Source organism: Xyrauchen texanus, chromosome 18 (genome assembly GCF_025860055.1).
Source record: "Xyrauchen texanus isolate HMW12.3.18 chromosome 18, RBS_HiC_50CHRs, whole genome shotgun sequence".
Taxonomy (NCBI): Eukaryota; Metazoa; Chordata; class Actinopteri; order Cypriniformes; family Catostomidae; genus Xyrauchen; species Xyrauchen texanus.
The window spans coordinates 38,431,454-38,452,204 of NC_068293.1; the positions used below are offsets into that span (position 1 = coordinate 38,431,454).

Here is a 20,751-nt window from a genome sequence, read left to right on the forward strand (position 1 = left end):
GATGGTTGGTAAATAACAGATTTTTTTATTTCTGGGTGAACCAATCTTAAATTGGGTAATGGAAGTGAAACTTTTCTCTTGAACTCTCATTAGGTACAGGAAAGCTCAGACAGCTGTGACAGTGAAACTACTGTAACATCACATGCAGCCGACTTCAGCACACCTGTTGCATTGGAGTACCCTAACTTTGAAAGACTGCAGGGTGATGATACCCATCTAGACAACTTAAGCCAGAGTGAAGCCAATCTAGAAGATCCTGAGTTCACCAGCTTCCAGATTCCCAATCCAAACTCTGACAATATTAGCGTATCTGCTATCAGTTGCAATCATAGATCCACAACAGTACAAGAGCCCACCACAAACTCTTTGGATGGGGGTTCTCCCATGATGTTAGAGCCTACAACAGATTCCATCACAAATATAGACGCTACCACCATCCCCTTAGCTGATGGGAGCAACATATCCCAGCCTGGTTTGTGTATAGATCCAGACTGTGCTTCACCAACACTGACTCCACCAGACTCTGAGGACCTTAATCTATCTGTGTCAGATCTTTCTTCTGGTCCTGAGTCTTCTGCTGAGCCTGGCACTGCTTATGATATTGATTCCTCATCTGGTCAAGAACAATGCCACATTACGACTCAGAGGAAGCAGATGGCCCTCCTCACCACCCAGCAGAGGTCATCTTCTGTAGGCGAGGAGCGTCCGGGCCGAGTTTGGGTTAGGGACAGGGACTTGCTCAAAGACAGGGAAAACTGTGAGAGAAATCCTCTGAGGAGATCCAGTTCTCTCCCAACGTCTCCGGTCAGCCCATCCCGTATAGTCACCTCCTTGCGCATCCAGCTCGGAAGGGGATCCATCAAGCACTGTACTCCACTCTCGTACACATACCACTACGACGAGGAGATACGTGGTGACCAGGAAGATGTCGATTCCATTATGGAAGAAGACGAAGATGTTGAGCATGTCAGGTGCCAATCTACACTCTTTAATTCTGTTCAAGTAGGGGGGCATGGGACAAAGGTGGACAGGGGACACCCTCTCAACCTACCCCAGCATATGGCTCACTCGTCAAGTTCCCTTTATAGTGTCCCTGCTGACTGGCCCCATAGGCCCCTTGGGGAAGGCCAATCTTGGAGTACATGTAGTGTACCAAACCTTCCTCATTTTACAGGTCCTGCCCACCCTCCTCCTCCTCCTTTTGGCCTCTTCCTGTCTCCACAACATGGTGTGGCCTACAACTCATCTTACCCCACCAGTCTTGCAATGAATCCCCAACAAAGTCCCTTCCCTCAAATGCAAAGCTACTCTCAGTTGCAGAATTCACCCTATCCTCAACCACTACAGAGCAATACCTTTACGCCGCCACAGGGGGCAGCCTTTACACCCCCACAGAACAATACCATTATGCCACCACATGTGGCGCCATTTACGCCACCACAGAAAATGCATTTTGCATATCCACACAATGCACCCTACAACCCTTCAGGCCCCTTCCACTCACCTTATAACCATTCTCAGGGTGCTCCCTATGGTCCTTCGTTCAATGTGCACGTCAATCCTTACCAACCTCACGTCCCTCTCGGACACTCCCACAGCGCCCCCTACAACAGTTCTCCTCATCACCCTGGTATGCCTTACAGTCATCCATATTACCCCTCTCCTTCAAACCCTTTATCTTTGGGGATACCTCCAGCACCGGCCCCTGTGATGGGCAGCACAGAGATGCAGCTCAGGCGTGTCCTGCATGATATTCGTGGGACAATGCAGAACCTCAACCAGGTGAGAAACCCCTAAGTACTTGACATGCCAAAATTCTCCTTACAGTTGTATATTACCAGTGTCCATTGACATTGTAGCTTCACAAGCTACAAGCTACTCAAAACTACTCATTTGAAAAAGCAGTACATTGTACTACAATTAAGCTATTTAAGGAAGACAGTCTTTTCAAATATACAGCTTTTTATGCAGACTATTTAAAAAAGTTCTGATTGGAGAATTAAAGGAATGTTCTGGATTCAGCACAAATTAATTTCAATCTACGGCATTTGTGGCATAATATTGACTACCACAAACAAACATAACAAAAACAAAATGCTGTTACAGTAAAGCACTTTCAGTGAAGGTTAATGGGGCCCATCCAAAAACAATAAAATGCACATTGTTTCAGAAGTATAGCTACAAGACATTAACATTATACACATTAACGCAATTTTAGTGCAAAAATGACTTATTAATCTTATCAATTTAAAGTTGTCAAATATTACAACTTGATGTCATGACCAGGCAATGGTGGTAAACTCTTCGCAATTTTATCACACAAATCATGTTAACACATACAACGTGTTTAAGCATTTATTGACTGGCCCCATTCACTTCCAAGTACCTTACTGTCACTACAAGTTTTGCTTTTTTTTTTTTTTGATAAACAAATGGTAAATAAAAATATTCTTTGTGGTTATCAACATTGGTTGATTGAGCTTAACTTACATTAAACCCTGAACTTCCTTTGACATTTGTATAATATATAGTTTACTCCATATAAATATAGTTGTATGGACTATAAATAAAGTATATTTAAATTTATATCATCCAATTTAAAACAGTTATGTATTTTAAAAGAAATGTACTGCTTTTTAACACACAAATATTTTGATTCAGAACAGTTTTGTGTAGCAGAAAAATAAAGATGATGTTTATCTTTTATTTTATGGAAAAAAAAATGCAATGAAAGAGGAAGGTGAATGAGTGTTTGGAACAACGTGAGGGTGATTAAATGATGACAGAATGTTCACTTTTGGGTGAACCATCACTTAAACCTGTGTAAATCCCTGTTATTGAGGCCATACCTAACCGCACTTACTAGTAAGTGTTTGTGACTAGGGCTGGTGGGATGACGGTGTATACCTTGTGACTAAAACATGTGTCAAGAGATTATGATATACAGTACATGTCACGCTATATATATTTACACAGCCACAAGCAGACAGGACTGCTTCACTTTATTTACATATCAGAGCAAAAAATACAGATTGCAATGTATCCCAAACAAGTCAGGACAAGGAAAAACTTGTTATTAAGGGGTGATGTTTGCACAACATGAAGTAAGTTTAGGAAGTTCACAACTTGATCCATTAATACAGAATACAACTACTGTAATTTTTGGTCACAGGTCTGCATGTATCGGCGGTTCTACAAGTGCTTCGAATGTGGCGCATCACATCAGAATTTATAGTCAGAACTATCTGTTTTATTATATTATTTTTACTTTTTTGTAACTTGTAAACTTCTTTACTTTTTTAACGTGTGTGTGTATATATATATATGTGTATGTATGTGTATGTGTGTGTGTATATATATATATATATATATATATATATATATACAGTGAGGAAAATAAGTATTTGAACACCCTGCTATTTTGCAAGTTCTCCCACTTAGAAAACATGGAGGGGTCTAAAATTGTCATCGTAGGTGCATGTCCACTGTGAGAGACATAATCTAAAAAAAAATCCAGAAATCACAATGTATGATTTTTTAACTATTTATTTGTATGATACAGCTGCAAATAAGTATTTGAACACCTGTCTATCAGCTAGAATTCTGACCCTCAAAGACCTGTTAGTCTGCCTTTAAAATGTCCACCTCCACTCCATTTATTATCCTAAATTAGATGCACCTATTTGAGGTCATTAGGTGCATAAAGACACCTGTCCACCCCATACAATCAGTAAGAATCCAACTACTAACATGGCCAAGACCAAAGAGCTGTCCAAAAACACTAGAGACAAAATTGTACACCTCCACAAGGCTGGAAAGGGCTACGGGAAATTGCCAAGCAGCTTGGTGAAAAAAGGTCCACTGTTGGAGCAATCATTAGAAAATGGAAGAAGCTAAACATGACTGTCAATCTCCCTCGGACTGGGGCTCCATGCAAGATCTCACCTCGTGTGGTCTCAATGATCCTAAGAAAGGTGAGAAATCAGCCCAGAACTACACGGGAGGAGCTGGTCAATGACCTGAAAAGAGCTGGGACCACCGTTTCCAAGGTTACTGTTGGTAATACACTCAGACGTCATGGTTTGAAATCATGCATGGCACGGAAGGTTCCCCTGCTTAAACCAGCACATGTGAAGGCCCGTCTTAAGTTTGCCAATGACCATTTGGATGATCCAGAGGAGTCATGGGAGAAAGTCATGTGGTCAGATGAGACCAAAATAGAACTTTTTGGTCATAATTCCACTAACCGTATTTGGAGGAAGAAGAATGATGAGTACCATCCCAAGAACACCATCCCTACTGTGAAGCATGGGGGTGGTAGCATCATGCTTTGGGGGTGTTTTTCTGCACATGGGACAGGGCGACTGCACTGTATTAAGGAGAGGATGACCGGGGCCATGTATTGCGAGATTTTGGGGAACAACCTCCTTCCCTCAGTTAGAGCATTGAAGATGGGTCAAGGCTGGGTCTTCCAACATGACAATGACCCGAATCACACCGCCAGGATAACCAAGGAGTGGCTCTGTAAGAAGCATATCAAGGTTCTGGCATGGCCTAGCCAGTCTCCAGACCTATACCCAATAGAGAATCTTTGGAGGGAGCTCAAACTCCGTGTTTCTCAGCGACAGCCCAGAAACCTGACTGATCTAGAGAAGATCTGTGTGGAGGAGTGGGCCAAAATCCCTCCTGCAGTGTGTGCAAACCTGGTGAAAAACTACAGGAAACGTTTGACCTCTGTAATTGCAAACAAAGGCTACTGTACCAAATATTAACATTGATTTTCTCAGGTGTTCAAATACTTATTTGCAGCTGTATCACACAAATAAATAGTTAAAAAATCATACATTGTGATTTCTGGATTTTTTTTTTAGATTATGTCTCTCACAGTGGACATGCACCTACAATGACAATTTCAGACCCCTCCATGATTTCTAAGTGGGAGAACTTGCAAAATAGCAGGGTGTTCAAATACTTATTTTCCTCACTTTATAATATATATATATATACACACACACTTTATGATATAAAACTAATAATATCTCAAATATTTGTGTCTTAATGGCTTTCTTGGTGTATATAGATCAGTGTAATAAGACTTGGTTTAACTGACCTGTAATAACTGTTATGTTCTTTAAACCACAGAGTCAGTGATATAGCTGCATAATGTTGAACAAGGTAGTGTGTTCCGGTTTCATGCAAATCCCTTCCTAAATGCAAATAATCAGCTGAATCAGCATGCCACATTATCCAGGGCTCAGTTGAGACATGCTTTTCCTGTGTGACTCATAATTCATAACAGATTTGTGGTTTTGTTGGCAGAGCTCATCCGTGCGAGGAGATGACACACCCATTGACAGGATCGGTACACCCCGCTCCGTCCAACCGCTATATGAGGTACATCATTCCCCTAAGAGAAAGCAGTCACATGCTCATTCAGTTCCAAATGCTTGAGTTGCATTACTTGTTTAATAGAGGCCTCTAATCAGGGTGTGCTGAGTGACTCCAGTCAGGCTTCCTAAGTGCTAAGGTAGTCACGTTGGGTTAACCACCTCGTGGTCACTATAATGTGGTTCTCGCTCTCAGTGGGGTGTGTGGTGAGTTGTGCATGGATGCTGTGGAGAATAGTGTGATCCTCCACGTGTGCTAGGTCTCCGCGGTAATGCACTCAACAAGCCAAGTGATGAGATGCGTGGATTGAATGTCTCAGATGCGGAGGCAACTGAGATTTGTCCTCAGCCACCCGGACTGAGGCAAGTCACAATGCCTCCACGAGGAATTGGGCATGCCAAATTGGGGAGAAATATCAAATAAAAAATAGAGCCCTCTTATTAAATTAAGAAAGTTGACACTCTTGACTTGTTTTTGTTTCTTGAGATCTTAAGTGTTTAGATCTAAAGGTTTATGCTTAAATGCTTGAAATTAGTTAGACAAAGATAAGTTGTGCCCACAAATTTCAGTTTAAGATTTAATCAGTAATCTAGGCAAAGAGTATAGCAACTTTGAATAATCTAAATACATTTAAGGTAGTTTTGATTTGTTTAAAAAAATTTAATATATATATTTTTTTTATGTTTGTGTTATTTCATAGTGTTTGATGAAATTGTTCTTATTCTAAAATGTGGAAAATAGTCACGATGAAGATTTAGTATGTGCATCCAAACTCTTGACTGGTAGTGTAGTTTGTGCATCAGTTTAGGTTATAACCTATTACCATCTTGCCGTCCACTGCAGGAGCTGCAGATGCGGCACAGGAGTCTGAACGTGTTCCGGACACAGATGATGGACCTGGAGCTCGCTCTCATGAGACAGCAGTCTGTGGTCTACCAGCATCTTAGTCTGGATGAGAGGTGCAGAGAAAAAACAAACCTCATAGCAAGGACCAGAGCTGTAGGGCAAATTAGTTTTTCTTGTTTATTTTTGCTAGTGCAACACAGTGCAACATTTTAGGAGCTATTTAAATGCATTTATAAACAGTACAACCTGTTTGGCCATAGCTATTTTTGACCCAAGTCAGTAAACATCCTTCAACAGAGGTTTTGTTTACACTTTTTTTTTTTTTTATTATTTTTTTATTAATAGACACAGAGAAAATTTACATACACCAGTCTTCAGCCGCGACCTGTGCATTTTAAGTCAAGGCCTTCAGTGCGATTCATACCATTAAGAAAGTTTCACAATGAATAAGACTATGTATGCCATATATCTTTCATTACATGGCAGTCAACTAATAATACAAAGTGACGTTTTAAAATCACATCTATACACGAAATCCAGAATCAAGGAGTCAAATACCAAATACCAATAAATTTTGTTTCGTCAGGCTACACGGTTACTTTTCAAAACTTGATCTGACACTGAATGCTCAAGCAGTCTAATTTACACTTAGAAAACTCCTAATGTTGCTATGACAATGCAAAAAGCACTTATTAGCTTGAAGTGAAAATCAGTCCTCCTTTCATGTTTTTTTATACAATCGCATGAATAATGCAGAACATCTCCATAAGTCCATAAGGATCTCTTTCTCATTGGTGATGACAGCAGTGATGACAGCCGACTCATCCGCAAGATCTCTTGCTTTTCATTTTCAAATTATGTACATCACTTAAAGTGTGATTGTGTCACTCAAGGCTTGCTAGTAGGCCTGGACTGGAACATATCCTAAAAACCACACCCACCAAGAACAAATAAAGCAATCTGATTCTAATTCATTGCACAAAGTTAATTTACCATACCAACTTCTTATGAATGTGCCGTCTTTGTTTATATATCACAGGTGCTTGAGGAAATGGACTATATAATATGATGCAGATGCTTCAATAAATGGAGAAGAACCTCCAAAATAAATTGCACTTGACCCAGTCCATATTAGCACGTTTCTCACGCGATTTCGCCATTTTAGATTTTCACCTGCTTGTGCCTAGACTTTGCGCATGTAATGCCCATTGACTCTGTGCTTATGACTTATGGCATAGCGCAAGTGCTCTTAAAATAGGGCGCCTAATCTCCATTTAACCAGTTTGTGTCAAAGAGATATATTCATCTGTCAATATTGTAATATTTTATATCTTTAATTTATGGGGGCTATTGGCTTAAGCCAATAATTTGTTATCTGCTTCAAAGACACTATCCTAATTACTCAAAAATAATATTTTTTTTCTATTTTAATTAATAGAAATGGAGTAATCTTACTTAGAATGAGGTTTTCAGGATGTACTTATAATGTGCGATTAAATACTACATTTTAATCTGTCTGTCTGATGGGTTTGCAGACGGGAAGCGGATCAACTTCAAACACTGCGCAGTGCAGTCAGACAGGAGCTGCAAGAACTGGAGCTGCAGCTGGAGGATCGGCTGCTCTCTCTCAATGAACAGATGCGCAGCAGCTCACAGCTCAGCGGCCTCTACCGCCACCACATGGTCAGTGAATGCAACTGCAACTGCCTTACTTTCAATACATTGTTATAGAGCACCCAGCATACATTCTGTAATAATAGCAGGCATAAGATGTTCATGACAGCTGCTCTGCTTTAAATATAGTACCATAAGTATGGCTCTCTTATAATATGTAGAAAGTTGCCTAGCTACCTACTGCCTACTTAGGAGTCTCTAAGGTAGGTAATATCCTAAGTAAAATGAAACCAAAATGTAGCCAAAAGAATGCAACCTAGAAGGCAGTGTAATAATTCTGTCTAACCTTTGGAACAGCCTTCACATATAATTTTTTTTAAGTACTCAGCAGATTGAAAATTGGAAGCTTAGATCTGTGATACAGTATTTGTAAATATATGGATGTTTAGTAACACATATGTGCATCTCGCAGGGCATGCACAGAGGCCACAGCATGGACAGCCTGTCTAATTCTTCTGCCCTGCGGGCTATGGAGCCGGTGAGTGGACTGACAGCACCTCCTCATGTTTCCGGGTGCTCTATCAGATACTTTATCATCTCCATGACTTATTCCTGTGCTTCTCAACTAGTTGATTTCTGGTTTCAGGACCCAACTTTTACATTGCACAAACATTTCTTAAAAATGAGACTATGAAATGCATTAAAATTAGGGTTCACAGTCATGGAAATTTGAATTTTAAAAGCGATTTGCAGGCCTGGAAAAATCATGTAAATTAGTTCAATCTTAAATCATGAAAATTTCTATAGTGAATTTACATTTTTCTAGTTATGCTCTGCTCTAAAGCATTTCATCGGTTAGAAATTGCTTTTAGTGACGTTAATCTCGATAAAATATTTTTTAAAAATCTTTATTAAAGGAATGTTCCGGGTTCAATACACGTTAAGCCCAATCGACAGCATTTGTGGCATAATTTTGATTACCATAAAAATACATTTTTGCTCGTACCTCCGTTAAAAAAAAAAAAAAAAAAAGCAAAAATTGAGGTTCCAGTGAGGCACTTATAATGGAAGGGACTGGGGGCCAATTGCGTAGTTTTGTTCATGTATAGTTATTGTTTTTTTGAGGTCAGCTCATGACGCCAACAGCAAAAGATATTGGAAGCTTTTCCTCCTTTTTCAAATTGATAAACCTATTTGTTCTGCCATCCTGTCTATGCATGTTTATATGGTTATTTAGCATTTTTATTTTTGTTAATTAAAACAAATGTTATTGTTTTTTCTCTTATATCCACAACCCTTTCAGAACAGACCTGCTGCCCATTTTAGGGACCTAAACCACTGCCCTATTCTACTCTTACTTTCCTCTCATTCCTTTCCTCTTTGTGTGTGTGCGTGTACAGGTGACCGACCTGATAAGGGAGCAGATGTACCTTCAGTCTGAACTGGGATATGAAGCTGACACACACAGTTCAGGCCGCTCATCGCGGGCGTCCAGTTCCAAAAGGTTGAACGGAACACATCAGTCCTGCTCTCCTTCCCCACAGAGAGGCGGCGTTTACCGGACAACCCTCAATCTCACGCCCACAGTCCCTCGACGGCCTAGAGATGAGGTTCCTCGGCCTGTATCCCCTGAGATGATTGAGCACAGCCTGACACCAGCCACCTCCTTTGAGTTGAGTAGAGGTGAGGATGAGTCACTGGATGGTCGGATGAGCAGGATGACTGAAGACAGCACTCCCTCAGAGTGGAACGGTAGAAGTGCAGGCAATGGTGACCTGAAAAATCTTATTCAGGAGGTGAGAGGTGGTTGTGTTTTCCTATTGGAGATATACTTATTTTGTATCATGTAACACTAGGGCGGGGTAACGATACAGATTTCCCGATTAGATTAGATTTTGATTCGCATGCTCTTAATTTGATTCTAATAGATTCTGATGCATTTTGGTATGTGTCAGTTGTAATGTCCATTTTGCTTGATATAATAATCAACACAACCAAATAACAGTAACTTTAAAGTAAAAGTTCAATCTTCATATGGGTGGGTGATATACTGGTAGACACAATAGCCGGTAGAAATTTGACAACATTATTGATATTTCATATACATTTTGGATTATCGTCTCTCTCGGTTATTCAAAATTGCCGGAGCGTGGCAAAAAATGCAAACCTCATTTCATTCATGTTACATGTATACTGGTCACGGCACACATTTTGTCTGTGAAATGGAAGAGGAAGGTGGAGCGGCTTGACGTGAGACAGGGATAGGAGAATGCAGAGCGGGATAACTTGCGCTACTCAATGTGGTTTCTCTCGATATTGCGGTAGAAACCACATATATATATATATATATATATATATATATATATATATATATATATATATATATATATATATATATATATATATATATATATATATATATATATATACACTCACCTAAAGGATTATTAGGAACACCATACTAATACTGTGTTTGACCCCTTTCGCCTTCAGAACTGCCTTAATTCTACGTGGCATTGATTCAACAAGGTGCTGAAAGCATTCTTTAGAAATGTTGGCCCATATTGATAGGATAGCATCTTGCAGTTGATGGAGATTTGTGGGATGCACATCCAGGGCACGAAGCTCCTGTTCCACCACATCCCAAAGATGCTCTATTGGGTTGAGATCTGGTGACTGTGGGGGCCATTTTAGTACAGTGAACTCATTGTCATGTTCAAGAAACCAATTTGAAATGATTCAAGCTTTGTGACATGGTGCATTATCCTGCTGGAAGTAGCCATCAGAGGATGGGTACATGGTGGCCATAAAGGGATGGACATGGTCAGAAACAATGCTCAGGTAGGCCGTGGCATTTAAACGATGCCCAATTGGCACTAAGGGGCATAAAGTGTGCCAAGAAAACATCCCCCACACCATTACACCACCACCACCAGCCTGCACAGTGGTAACAAGGCATGATGGATCCATGTTCTCATTCTGTTTACGCCAAATTCTGACTCTACCATCTGAATGTCTCAACAGAAATCGAGACTCCTCAGACCAGGCAACATTTTTCCAGTCTTCAACTGTCCAATCTGCTTATGGAACCACTCAAATATTTTTATTGCAAGGATAATTTAGCAAAGTATTATATTTTTGTTTAAATAAAGAAACCGTGAGCCAGTGTTTTCTTTTATATTATTTTTAATATTAAGCGAGTAAAGATGCTGACTGCCACCCCTGGAGTCACGAGTTCGAATCCAGGGTGTGCTGAGTGACTCCAGCCAGGTCTCCTATGCAACCAAATTGGCCCGGTTGCTAGGGAGCGTAGAGTCACATGAGGTAATCTCCTCGTGGTTGCTATAATGTGGTTCTTGCACTCTGTGGGGCACGTGGTGTGTTGTGCGTAAATGCTTCCACACGCTCCGTCTCAATGGTAACGCGCTCAACAAGCCACGTGATACGATGGGTGGATTGACACACTCAGCTGCAGAGGCAACTTGGATTCGTCCTCCACCTGGATTGAGGTGAGTCACTATGCCACCACGAGGACTTCGAGCGCATTGGGAATTGGGCATTCCAAATTGGGGAGAAAAGAAATGTACAGTCCATGTGTATTTATATCACTGTACCTTGTGTTATATTATACAGGCATTATAAAACAGAAGTTGTCTTCGGGAGACCGTTTGGAATATACTCGTTGCAAAATATGAGCAAATATAAATATGACCTATATTTATGTAACAGCTCATCTCAATCGCATAAAAATCACAGATTATATACTCAAAAAGCATCAACACCATGGAAAGAACATAATGATACAGTTATGCCAAATCAGATAAAGAAATGTTTTAACAGCATTCAATATATTAATCTCTAGCATTGTTTTGTTCTATTTACAGCACAAATCACTGCATTGTGATATCCACCATAATGTGTAATAAAACTAGTCTTACTACAATAATACATTTTGGTCATACCACCCACTATTACAGAATATTTTTCAGAATATTTCTTTTCAGATGAAGGATTTTGAGTTTGGGAAATGTTGCACACGAAAAGCATAAAAGTAGCCAGTGTTTTCCTTCCCCAGTATCAAAAGAAAGTGGAAAAAGTCTATTTTACTGTGTCTTTGGCACAATTCCAGCATGTTCTTTGTAATGTAATTGTTTTTGGTGGGGTATAATGATTGACAAATTTGCTCATGAAAAATCATGCATCATGTCCTTCGGGGGGAAACTTGGAATGAATTGGTTTCTTTTAGTTGCCTGGGAAACTTCAAAGCCTGTGGAGTGATGTAACTTCTTGGCAAGACCTGAAGTTCTCCATCACCATGTCAATTTGTGTTTGACACTTCACTGTACTGCCATGTCTTGGGCCTTTCATTTATGTGGAGCTGCACAGACTTTATCCATTGTCTATAATAAGGTCATCTGAAAACTCCTTCACTAGTCAATACTATTGGAATTTCTTGGTGCCGAAAATACTTTTAACATCCGATTTAACATAACGATTTATTCTGGTAGTGCTACGTGAATGCAATCAACCATTGGTGTTTCTGCCCTTGATGCAGTCTTTTTTTATGTATTTCCCACAGATTAAAGAAAGCATCGCACATGAAATCAGACAAGAGATTGTGAATGAGCTCTTGGCTGTTGTGTCGCCTCAGAGATCTCCTCTGTCAGCCAGAAAGCACCCTGTGTGAGCAGCTTGGCTGACGCTTGAGGTTTGTTTTGATGGATTGCAGTATGTTGGTAACTTCATCTTAAAGTTAACATGAAGGAATATATTGCCCTCTCCTAAAAATGTATAGTGTTTGTATGATATGCTTGCAAGTTTTTTATACTGTTGTTTGTATATCCGTTTCGTACTAGAGGAGTTGACATGTCTAGCAGTGACATACTAGAGATGCACAGATACTACTCCGTAGTACTCGAATCGGGCCGATACAGTATCACTTGGTATCAGTGCATCTCTGTCTATATAACGTTTTACTTTATAATAATAATTTTTTTTTTTACTATTTGTAAAGGGTTAATTCACCCAAAAAAGAAAATTCTCTTATTATTTACTTGCACATGCCATCCCAGGTATGTATGACTTTTTCTTCTGCAGAACACAAGTAAAGATTTTTAGAGGAATGTCTGAGCTCTGTAGTTCCATACCATGCAAGTGAATGGTGACCAGAACTCAGAAGGTCCAAAATGCACAAAGGCATCATAAAAGTAATCAATATGACTTCAGTGGTTAATCTATATCTTCTGAAGTGATACGATAGGTGTGGGTGAGAAAAAGATCAGTATCTGTGTCCTTTTTATTTTAAATCTACATTTTCATTTTCACTTCTATTTTCTGATGTGGAAGTGACTTTCACATTCAGCCACCTACTGTTTGGAGCTAAAAAAAAAAAAAAGGACTTAAATATTGATCTGTTTTTCACCCACACCTATCATATCACTTCTGATGACATGGATTACTTTTATGCTGCCTTTGTGTTGTTTTTGGACCTTCTGCGTTCTGGTCACCATTCACTTGCATTGTGAGGACCAACAGAGAGATATTCTTAAAAGTAAATCGTAATTTGTGTTCAGCAAAAGAAAGAAAGTCATACATATCTGGGATGGCATGAGGGTGAGTAATTCTGATGACAGAATTAACATTTTTAGGTGAACTATCCCTTTATTTATGCATGCTGATCCTTATATTAATTGAGAGACAATATAAAGAAAAAATATTTGAAACGAGTAATGACCAAAATCACTCAAAGGTCAAGAAGTATTTTTTTTTGCTCCGAGCATGCTAAAAAAATAACTTTTTCAGGCTGGTCCAGTGAATGTGCATGCATGTTCTCGATGAAGAGTGGCAGGATGATGTTTCCGTCTAGCTGTTTTTGAATGCAAAAAAATATCAATGTGATTTTGTAATGTAAATGCAGCAAGGCAGCTCACGTTTTGAAACGGTCCTCAATCATTATTGCTATTTTTCTTCCTTCAGCAGTTGAATCCTGTGAAAAAGTTACACTGAACACTGGTTAAAACCTTGCACTGAAAACGGCCCAGCACCTATTCCCTGGTTCTGTCTGTGAAGCCTTCTGGTCTCTGCTGTCTGCTTCTGCATTACGGTCCTGTTTCTACATTCACAGTGGTTGAAATCTTCCATTTGTCTGAACCCATAAAAGGCACATGGCTTATTGTGATATTAATGTGGTATCTATTACAGAAATGTAATGAATCTTTTCGGTTGTATTTAAGTACATGATGCAGATCTTGTAGAATTTTTGCAAGTGTTGATAGCGGTCTTGTAAAGACTTGTGGGTGTGTACCGGTTTCAACGTTTGTGGGTGTGTTTGTCTGCCTTGGACAAAATGTCTACTGTAATCAGACTTGTTTTCTAATGCAACCTCTGTGAGGAACTAACTGTGCAATACATTACACTTTTTTTCAACTTGAACTGACCTATCACAACTACTGTTCTACGTTCATAATGCACATAGCTGTCTCCATTGTCTAGTTTATGTTGATAGTCTGTAACATTCGATATGTATAGAAAAGACACTTAAGGGGTAGTACACCCAAAAACGAAAACACAAGTCTGGCTTTCTTTTTCTGTGGAACACGAAAGGAGATTTTGAGCAGAATTCTAGCCTCAGTCACCATACACTTTCACTGCATTATTCTCTCTAGACTGTGAAAGTGAAAGGGGACGGAGACTAACATACTCCCTAAATCTCCTTTTGGTTTACACAGAAAAGCAAGAAAGTCACGTGGGTCTGGAACAACATGAGTGTGGGTAAATGATGACATTATTTTCAGTTTTGAGTGAACTATCCTTTTAAGCTTTATGCATAAATGTATTTTTCATTAAAAAGATAAGCACTAAATTCTCTATAATTGCTAGCACATTCTAAAAAGGTTTAGTTTGAATTCTTGCAGACAGCAGCTGTCCAATCTGCTGTTTTTAGATGAGCATTTAAAGAGCAGAGAATTCAACGTTTTTGACTTTTCCAGTGTGAATGAAAGAACACCGGAATTGTGGTAACACTTTACAGTAAGGTTCCATTCATTAACATATTTAATGAATTGGGTATTATGAACAATATGTATTTTTTACAATATTTATTAATCTTTTTAATGTTGGCTAATAAAAATGCAATTGTTCTTTGTTAGTTCATGTTAGCTCATAATGCATTAACTAATGTCAACAAATACAGCTTTTGATTTTTATGTATTTGCATATGTTGAAATTAACATTAAATAAGATTAATAAATGCTGTAAAAGTATTTTTCATTGTCAGTTCATGTTAATTAATGTTGTTAACAAATGGAACACTAATGTAAAGTGTTACCAGAATGGTTTACTGATGTAGATTTTATCCAAGCTGTAATGAATTGTAATACTAATTGATTTATGTGACTAAGGGCATATGTTCCCTTTTCACCTGGGATGCATGAGGGATAATCTTTAATGCAAATAATTAATAAAGTTGTATTTATTTTGTACACATGTTTTTTGCCGTGTCATGATTTTTTTGGGAATTTTGGACATGGTGGAGGATTGTTAAAATTATGTCTTCCAATATGGATGCTGTACAAAAAATATGAATGTTCTGGGTTCAATACAACTTAAGCTGTACCAACAGCATCTTTCATTAGCTGTCGAGTAGGCCGATGCAGAAGATATTTTCGCCTTTGTAAACAAAAATAAAAAATGTACACGTTAAAGTACACACTTTCAAAAGTGTAGTCACAAGACAAATGCATTAACATGAGACTGATGGGACAGAATCGCAAAATGATTTAACATGATCTCCATATTTCTTGCAATTAAAACATATATCGTACAAAATTGGGTATGAAACCATGGCTTGACCCAAGGGGGGTCTGGGGGCATTGCTCCCCTTGATTTGCCTCAAACCATGACACTAAGAAACTGAAAACCGAGTTTTCAAAAGAAAATGGGAAAGTGCGGATGTGGCCTTAGCTGTACAAAACACTACAAACAAACAGCTTTTAGATAATTGCTATTGCATCATTTCAGCTTCAACATTTTCACAGTAAAACTCTTTCAGTCATGGTCTTCCTTTTAACGTGCAATTAACGTTTTTAATGCGAGCAACAATATTAATGGCAGGGTTCTTTTCTCCCTCCTACTGCTATGTTTAGTCAAGTGTGATGATGAAAAATACCTGTGGGTCAGAAAAATTATTTTGATACAAACTCAATCTGACCTGCTGTTACCATGGAAACCTGACTCTAAAATCCACAATTTAGTAACAGTTATGAACTTTTCACCATGTTGTAGTACAGCGTTCTCTCTGCTGGGGAAAAAAAGATCAAACCGGTCTTGGCTGGTTTAAACTGGCCTCCCAGATTGGCCAGCTGAGAAGTGCACAGAATCTCCTGAAACCAGCTAACAGACCAGCCTGACCGGACCTTAAAATAAATTTTTTTATAAATATTGGTGTCCTTAAAAAGCTATAATGTACTAAAGACTGGGCTGTATTGTGAATAATGTATATGAACTGCTAAAGGCACGTTGTTAGGCACATTGTGCAGTGGCTGTGATATGTTATATTTTTCTACAGAGAAGACGGACTGAATGGTCAGGGAAAATGTACTTTATTACAACATCTATCAGATTTCACTCAATTCTGTCTAACAGAGGGTAAAAAATCTTTTTTTTTTTTTGCCAATCCCTGGCCCTTTCAATCACACTTTTCTGCATCTTAACTCCGGTAGACACCCCTCGACACAAGAGCTTGTTTGTGCAGCTGTCTGTGTGTGTCTAAACATAAATAGACTCTTGGTCGGTCTGGTGACATTACTATTTTCATCAAAGCTCATTTCACAATGATTTTGGCAACTTGCACGACACAAACATCTACTTTTGAGACTTGTGCTTGACATGAAGTTTACGCAATGGTCCGTCAGACGTACTCTGATGTGTAAAATAAACAGTTCCTGTTTTTATGGCTCCTCCGTACTGGAGACGTTCATTACGCTCATTGGGTAATATCTGTACTCATATTAGCCCCTCCGCCATGACGAGGGTCATAAGGTGATGCCACGACCTGTAAATAGGCAACAGTTATGGCAGAGCATAAACATGGGTCAGGTTGGGTGTGTGATGCTGTTTGTTCCAGAGGTGAATGGGGTGACCTAGTGTAATATGAGCTTATCTCCTATTCTTTATTGAAGAAGAAAAAAACGAAGAAAGCTATTATCAATTTACTATTTGAAAGCAGTAATATAATACATTTTCTTTTTTTTTTATTATAAAATTTTTTTGGTGCTAATTTAGCACATGTATAAAAATGCAGTTAAATTCAACAATAATTGCTAATAAATTGATGGTTATACCGATGTGTGATTCGTCTGTTTTCTTTCTTTTTTTCTTTCAGTGAATCATTTTACTCAACCAGTTTCAGATGTCCAAGTGGTTCATGAGATAACTCAATCCTCATCTAATTGAACCAAAACTGTCTCTTTCGGACATGTCTGATTCATAATGAGCCGATAATGCTGTAACAGATTGTATTAAGGATTGACTAGTTACTTTAACCCTCCTATTGTCTTAAGGTAATTTTTAGCCAGAACAGGTAAAGAATATGTTATAAATACCTCATAGTTTTTGGTACTGGAACTGAACGTTGTGACATTGTCAAGACCATCAAAACAAACAAAATTATATATATATATATATATACACACAATTTTTAAGAGAAAATAAAATGTTAAACAAATGGTTCCTTCCATTGACCTTAACGTGTCAATTTTGACCCGTATGGGAAGAACCGGTTGTGACCTTTGGACTTTGTGTATGTTAAACAGCTTTATAGTTTAATAGTCTAATAGTTTTTAATACATCTATGAATCAAATTTGACCTAAAAATGGTTTCAAATTTTCTAAAATGAAGCCCCTAGCCCCATACTGCTCTCTAGCTCCCTCACCTGCTCCACTGGGTACTGCATCTTTCCCAAAAATTGCATAGTTTTGCTGTAAATGCACATGTGCACAAACAAATAAGAGTATTTTTCTTACAGTTTTGAACAGGAAATATGTTAGCAAATAAGTATAGCAAGTTAATCTATATCATTGGTACTGTGGGACTAAAGGAGCCCCATTGGTATAAAACCTACTGAATGTGATTTTCTCCTAAAACATTAGATGACTGAAAGAACCATTACGGCACAATTCTAAAATGCTCAGGTGGTAGAGCAGGTCAGCTGCCAATCACAGGGTTGGTGGTTCGATTCCTGGCCCACATGACTCCACATGCCGAAGTGTCCTTGGGCAAAACACTGAACCCCAACTTGCTCCCAATGGCAGGCTAGCACCTTGTATGGCAGCTCTGCTGTCATTGGTGTATGAGTGTGAGTATGAATGGGTGATTGGGACACAGTGGTAACCTTTGGTAACCTCTGAGATTAAAAAAAGCGCTATATAAGTGCAGACCATTTACCATAGAGATTTTTGTGAAATAGGGATGTACTTAAATTGTAACTAAAATATGCATTATTATATCACAAGCAGAATAAATCAGAAATTGTTGTAATATGTAGTAGTTAAGATATTAGAAAATGCCAAAAGTGATTGAAATAAATGTAAATTGAGCCATCCTTGGCCAATGTTTAGCAAATTATTTTACTTTCTTAAAACAATTATGTCACTCCATTAATATTAAGAACAGAGCATTTGAACACTTTTCATTATACAATTTGGGACTACAATAAAAAATAAATATTAAAGGGGGTCTTTAGTGCCGTTGCACACTAATAAATAATTTATATATTTTTAATGGTTTTCAATACGGGTCAAAAATGACCCGAAGAACAAAAAGAGGGTGCAGTTTCTTAGACAATAGGAGGGTTAATTGCAGAATAGCTAACATTTAACAAATAAAACATTTCCTATAGTGTATGATAGATGCAAATTCATTTTAGAATTGCTTATCGTAAATGCAACTTGCTTCTAAAACGGACTTTGTTAATGAGCTGAATCATGGCTGCAACAAACTGAACTAGGACGCTAAAAATTTTCAATAATAAAACTAATATAAAACTTCAATGACTGTGTTAAACAGTAATGTGTGCCTATATACAGTAGCTTTGGATGTTTCAGAGCATGTAAAATGCCATTCTTGAATGTCATTGACCACTTGATGATGTGAAGGAACACTGAATTGTTTTTTGAACTACTTCATTGAAAGGAATTGTTTGAAAGAACTGACATGAGTTGGACTTCTCATCACAAAAACAATGTGGACTCTACACTGTGGAGAAGCATTATAAATAAAACACTGCACCTGTTTTGACAGAGGGATACTGCTGTCTCTAATACTATTACATAAAAATTGCTAAAACAAAAAAAGTTTAAACGCTCTATGATTCCATCTGTTTATGGTTCACAGCCACGAGATGCACTCATGTATTTAAATGTCTTTGTCACTTCCGAAACTTGTAGTGTATTTGGCCTTTCTATAAATAAAATGTAAAAATTTTTTTTTTTAATCAACCAGATGTTTGTATATGATTAATTTATTATGATCACTAGTTGTTCTTTTTCAGAAATGTCTGCATCAGGTGGCAGGTGGCTCAATAGCAGTTTTCTCATTGGCAGATGTCCAGTGGCCTTAACAAACAGCACAGGTGGCGTCTGTCCTGAGCAGAAAGGATCAATACACAGTCACACTTTGAACCATTGTAGGTCTACCTAATATTATTTGTACAAAAATTAGTCATGGTTAAAAAAACGTAATTGAATTTATGTTCAGCTATTAACTTGTGCAATTACCCAAGTCAGGTGCGCTATTGAATATACAATATTGAATATATGGCAGCCAAATGTTTGGAATAATGAACAGATTTTGCTCTTATGGAAAGAAATTGGTACTTTTATTCACCAAAGTGGCATTCAACTGATCACAATGTATAGTCAGGACATTAATAATGTGAAAAAGTACTATATGTACTATATGTACTATATGTAAAATCTTCATCCCATAACCATAATGTTTGGAAAAGGAAAGGAAATGAATTGTGTTCAAAAAGTTTTACTTGCTTAACATAAGAATATCAAACAACTTTGAATATCAACCCATTTTGTTTTAAAACCCTACATTTTCTAATATTTCCACTCCACCTAAAAATGAAACGGCTGCTTTAATGGGATAATGATTTATTCCCACCACCCAAGAAACTCTGAATAATTTAAAATCTATATATGATGTGCCACTGTGATCGGACATGTTATACATTATAAAGAACATTCTCTTGCCTCACAATTTACCCGTGCCTGTGAAGGGAAATCTGGCAATGTGATGCGCAAAAACTGCCGACAGCATCCTGAATCAGGATCATAAATAATGTAGGAAGCATCAGCAAGGTCCCGGCGGGAGCTTATGTTGCATTGCTCTGAGTGTTGCTAATGATAGTGAGAGAGGAAGCAGAGCGCTTGCTATCTGAGCATGTCCCGGAGCGGACAGAGAACTCATACTGAGAAGACCCTAACTAAAAAAGGAACAGCCACCCAAGGAAGGACATATCTGCTTCTGTGAGGTGTATGGGACACAGGAGTACAGAAAAGTGAGTGGGATAACAAAGGTCTGGGAAAGATGGACTAATTATTAGTTCTTTATTTGCATCTCTCTCTCTCTCTCTCTCTCTCTCTCTCTCTCTCTCTCTCTCTCTCTCTCTCTCTCTCTCTCTCTCTCTCTCTGTCAACATTGCTTTATTGGCATGATTGTTAGAATTGACAGTAACACTTTACAATAAGTTTCTATTTGTTAACATTAGTTAATGCATCATGTATCATGACCTATCAATGAACAATATATTTGCACAGTATTTATTCATCTTTATATAATTTAGAAAAGATACTATTGTTCATTGTTAGTTAATGTTAGTTCATAATGCATTACCT

The 20,751-nt window shown here is 38.3% G+C and overlaps 1 protein-coding gene across 2 annotated transcripts in view; it reads left to right on the forward strand.

Annotated features, from left to right (window-relative positions):
* The window catches only part of itprid2 (ITPR interacting domain containing 2), a 71,160-nt gene extending 55,866 nt beyond the window's left edge, over nt 1-15,294 (forward strand). Inside the window, exons 12-19 of one of the 2 annotated variants that reach the window (XM_052148447.1) lie at nt 94-1,782; nt 5,320-5,394; nt 6,232-6,347; nt 7,770-7,917; nt 8,321-8,386; nt 9,249-9,644; nt 12,428-12,556; nt 13,825-15,294. In XM_052148447.1, the coding sequence (XP_052004407.1) occupies nt 94-1,782; nt 5,320-5,394; nt 6,232-6,347; nt 7,770-7,917; nt 8,321-8,386; nt 9,249-9,644; nt 12,428-12,535 (2,598 nt within the window). In that variant the 3' untranslated portion in view covers nt 12,536-12,556; nt 13,825-15,294. The remainder of the gene's footprint in view (nt 1-93; nt 1,783-5,319; nt 5,395-6,231; nt 6,348-7,769; nt 7,918-8,320; nt 8,387-9,248; nt 9,645-12,427; nt 12,557-13,824) is intronic. The other variant, XM_052148448.1, reaches the window with a different exon arrangement.
* The last annotated feature ends 5,457 nt before the right edge of the window (nt 15,295-20,751 follow it).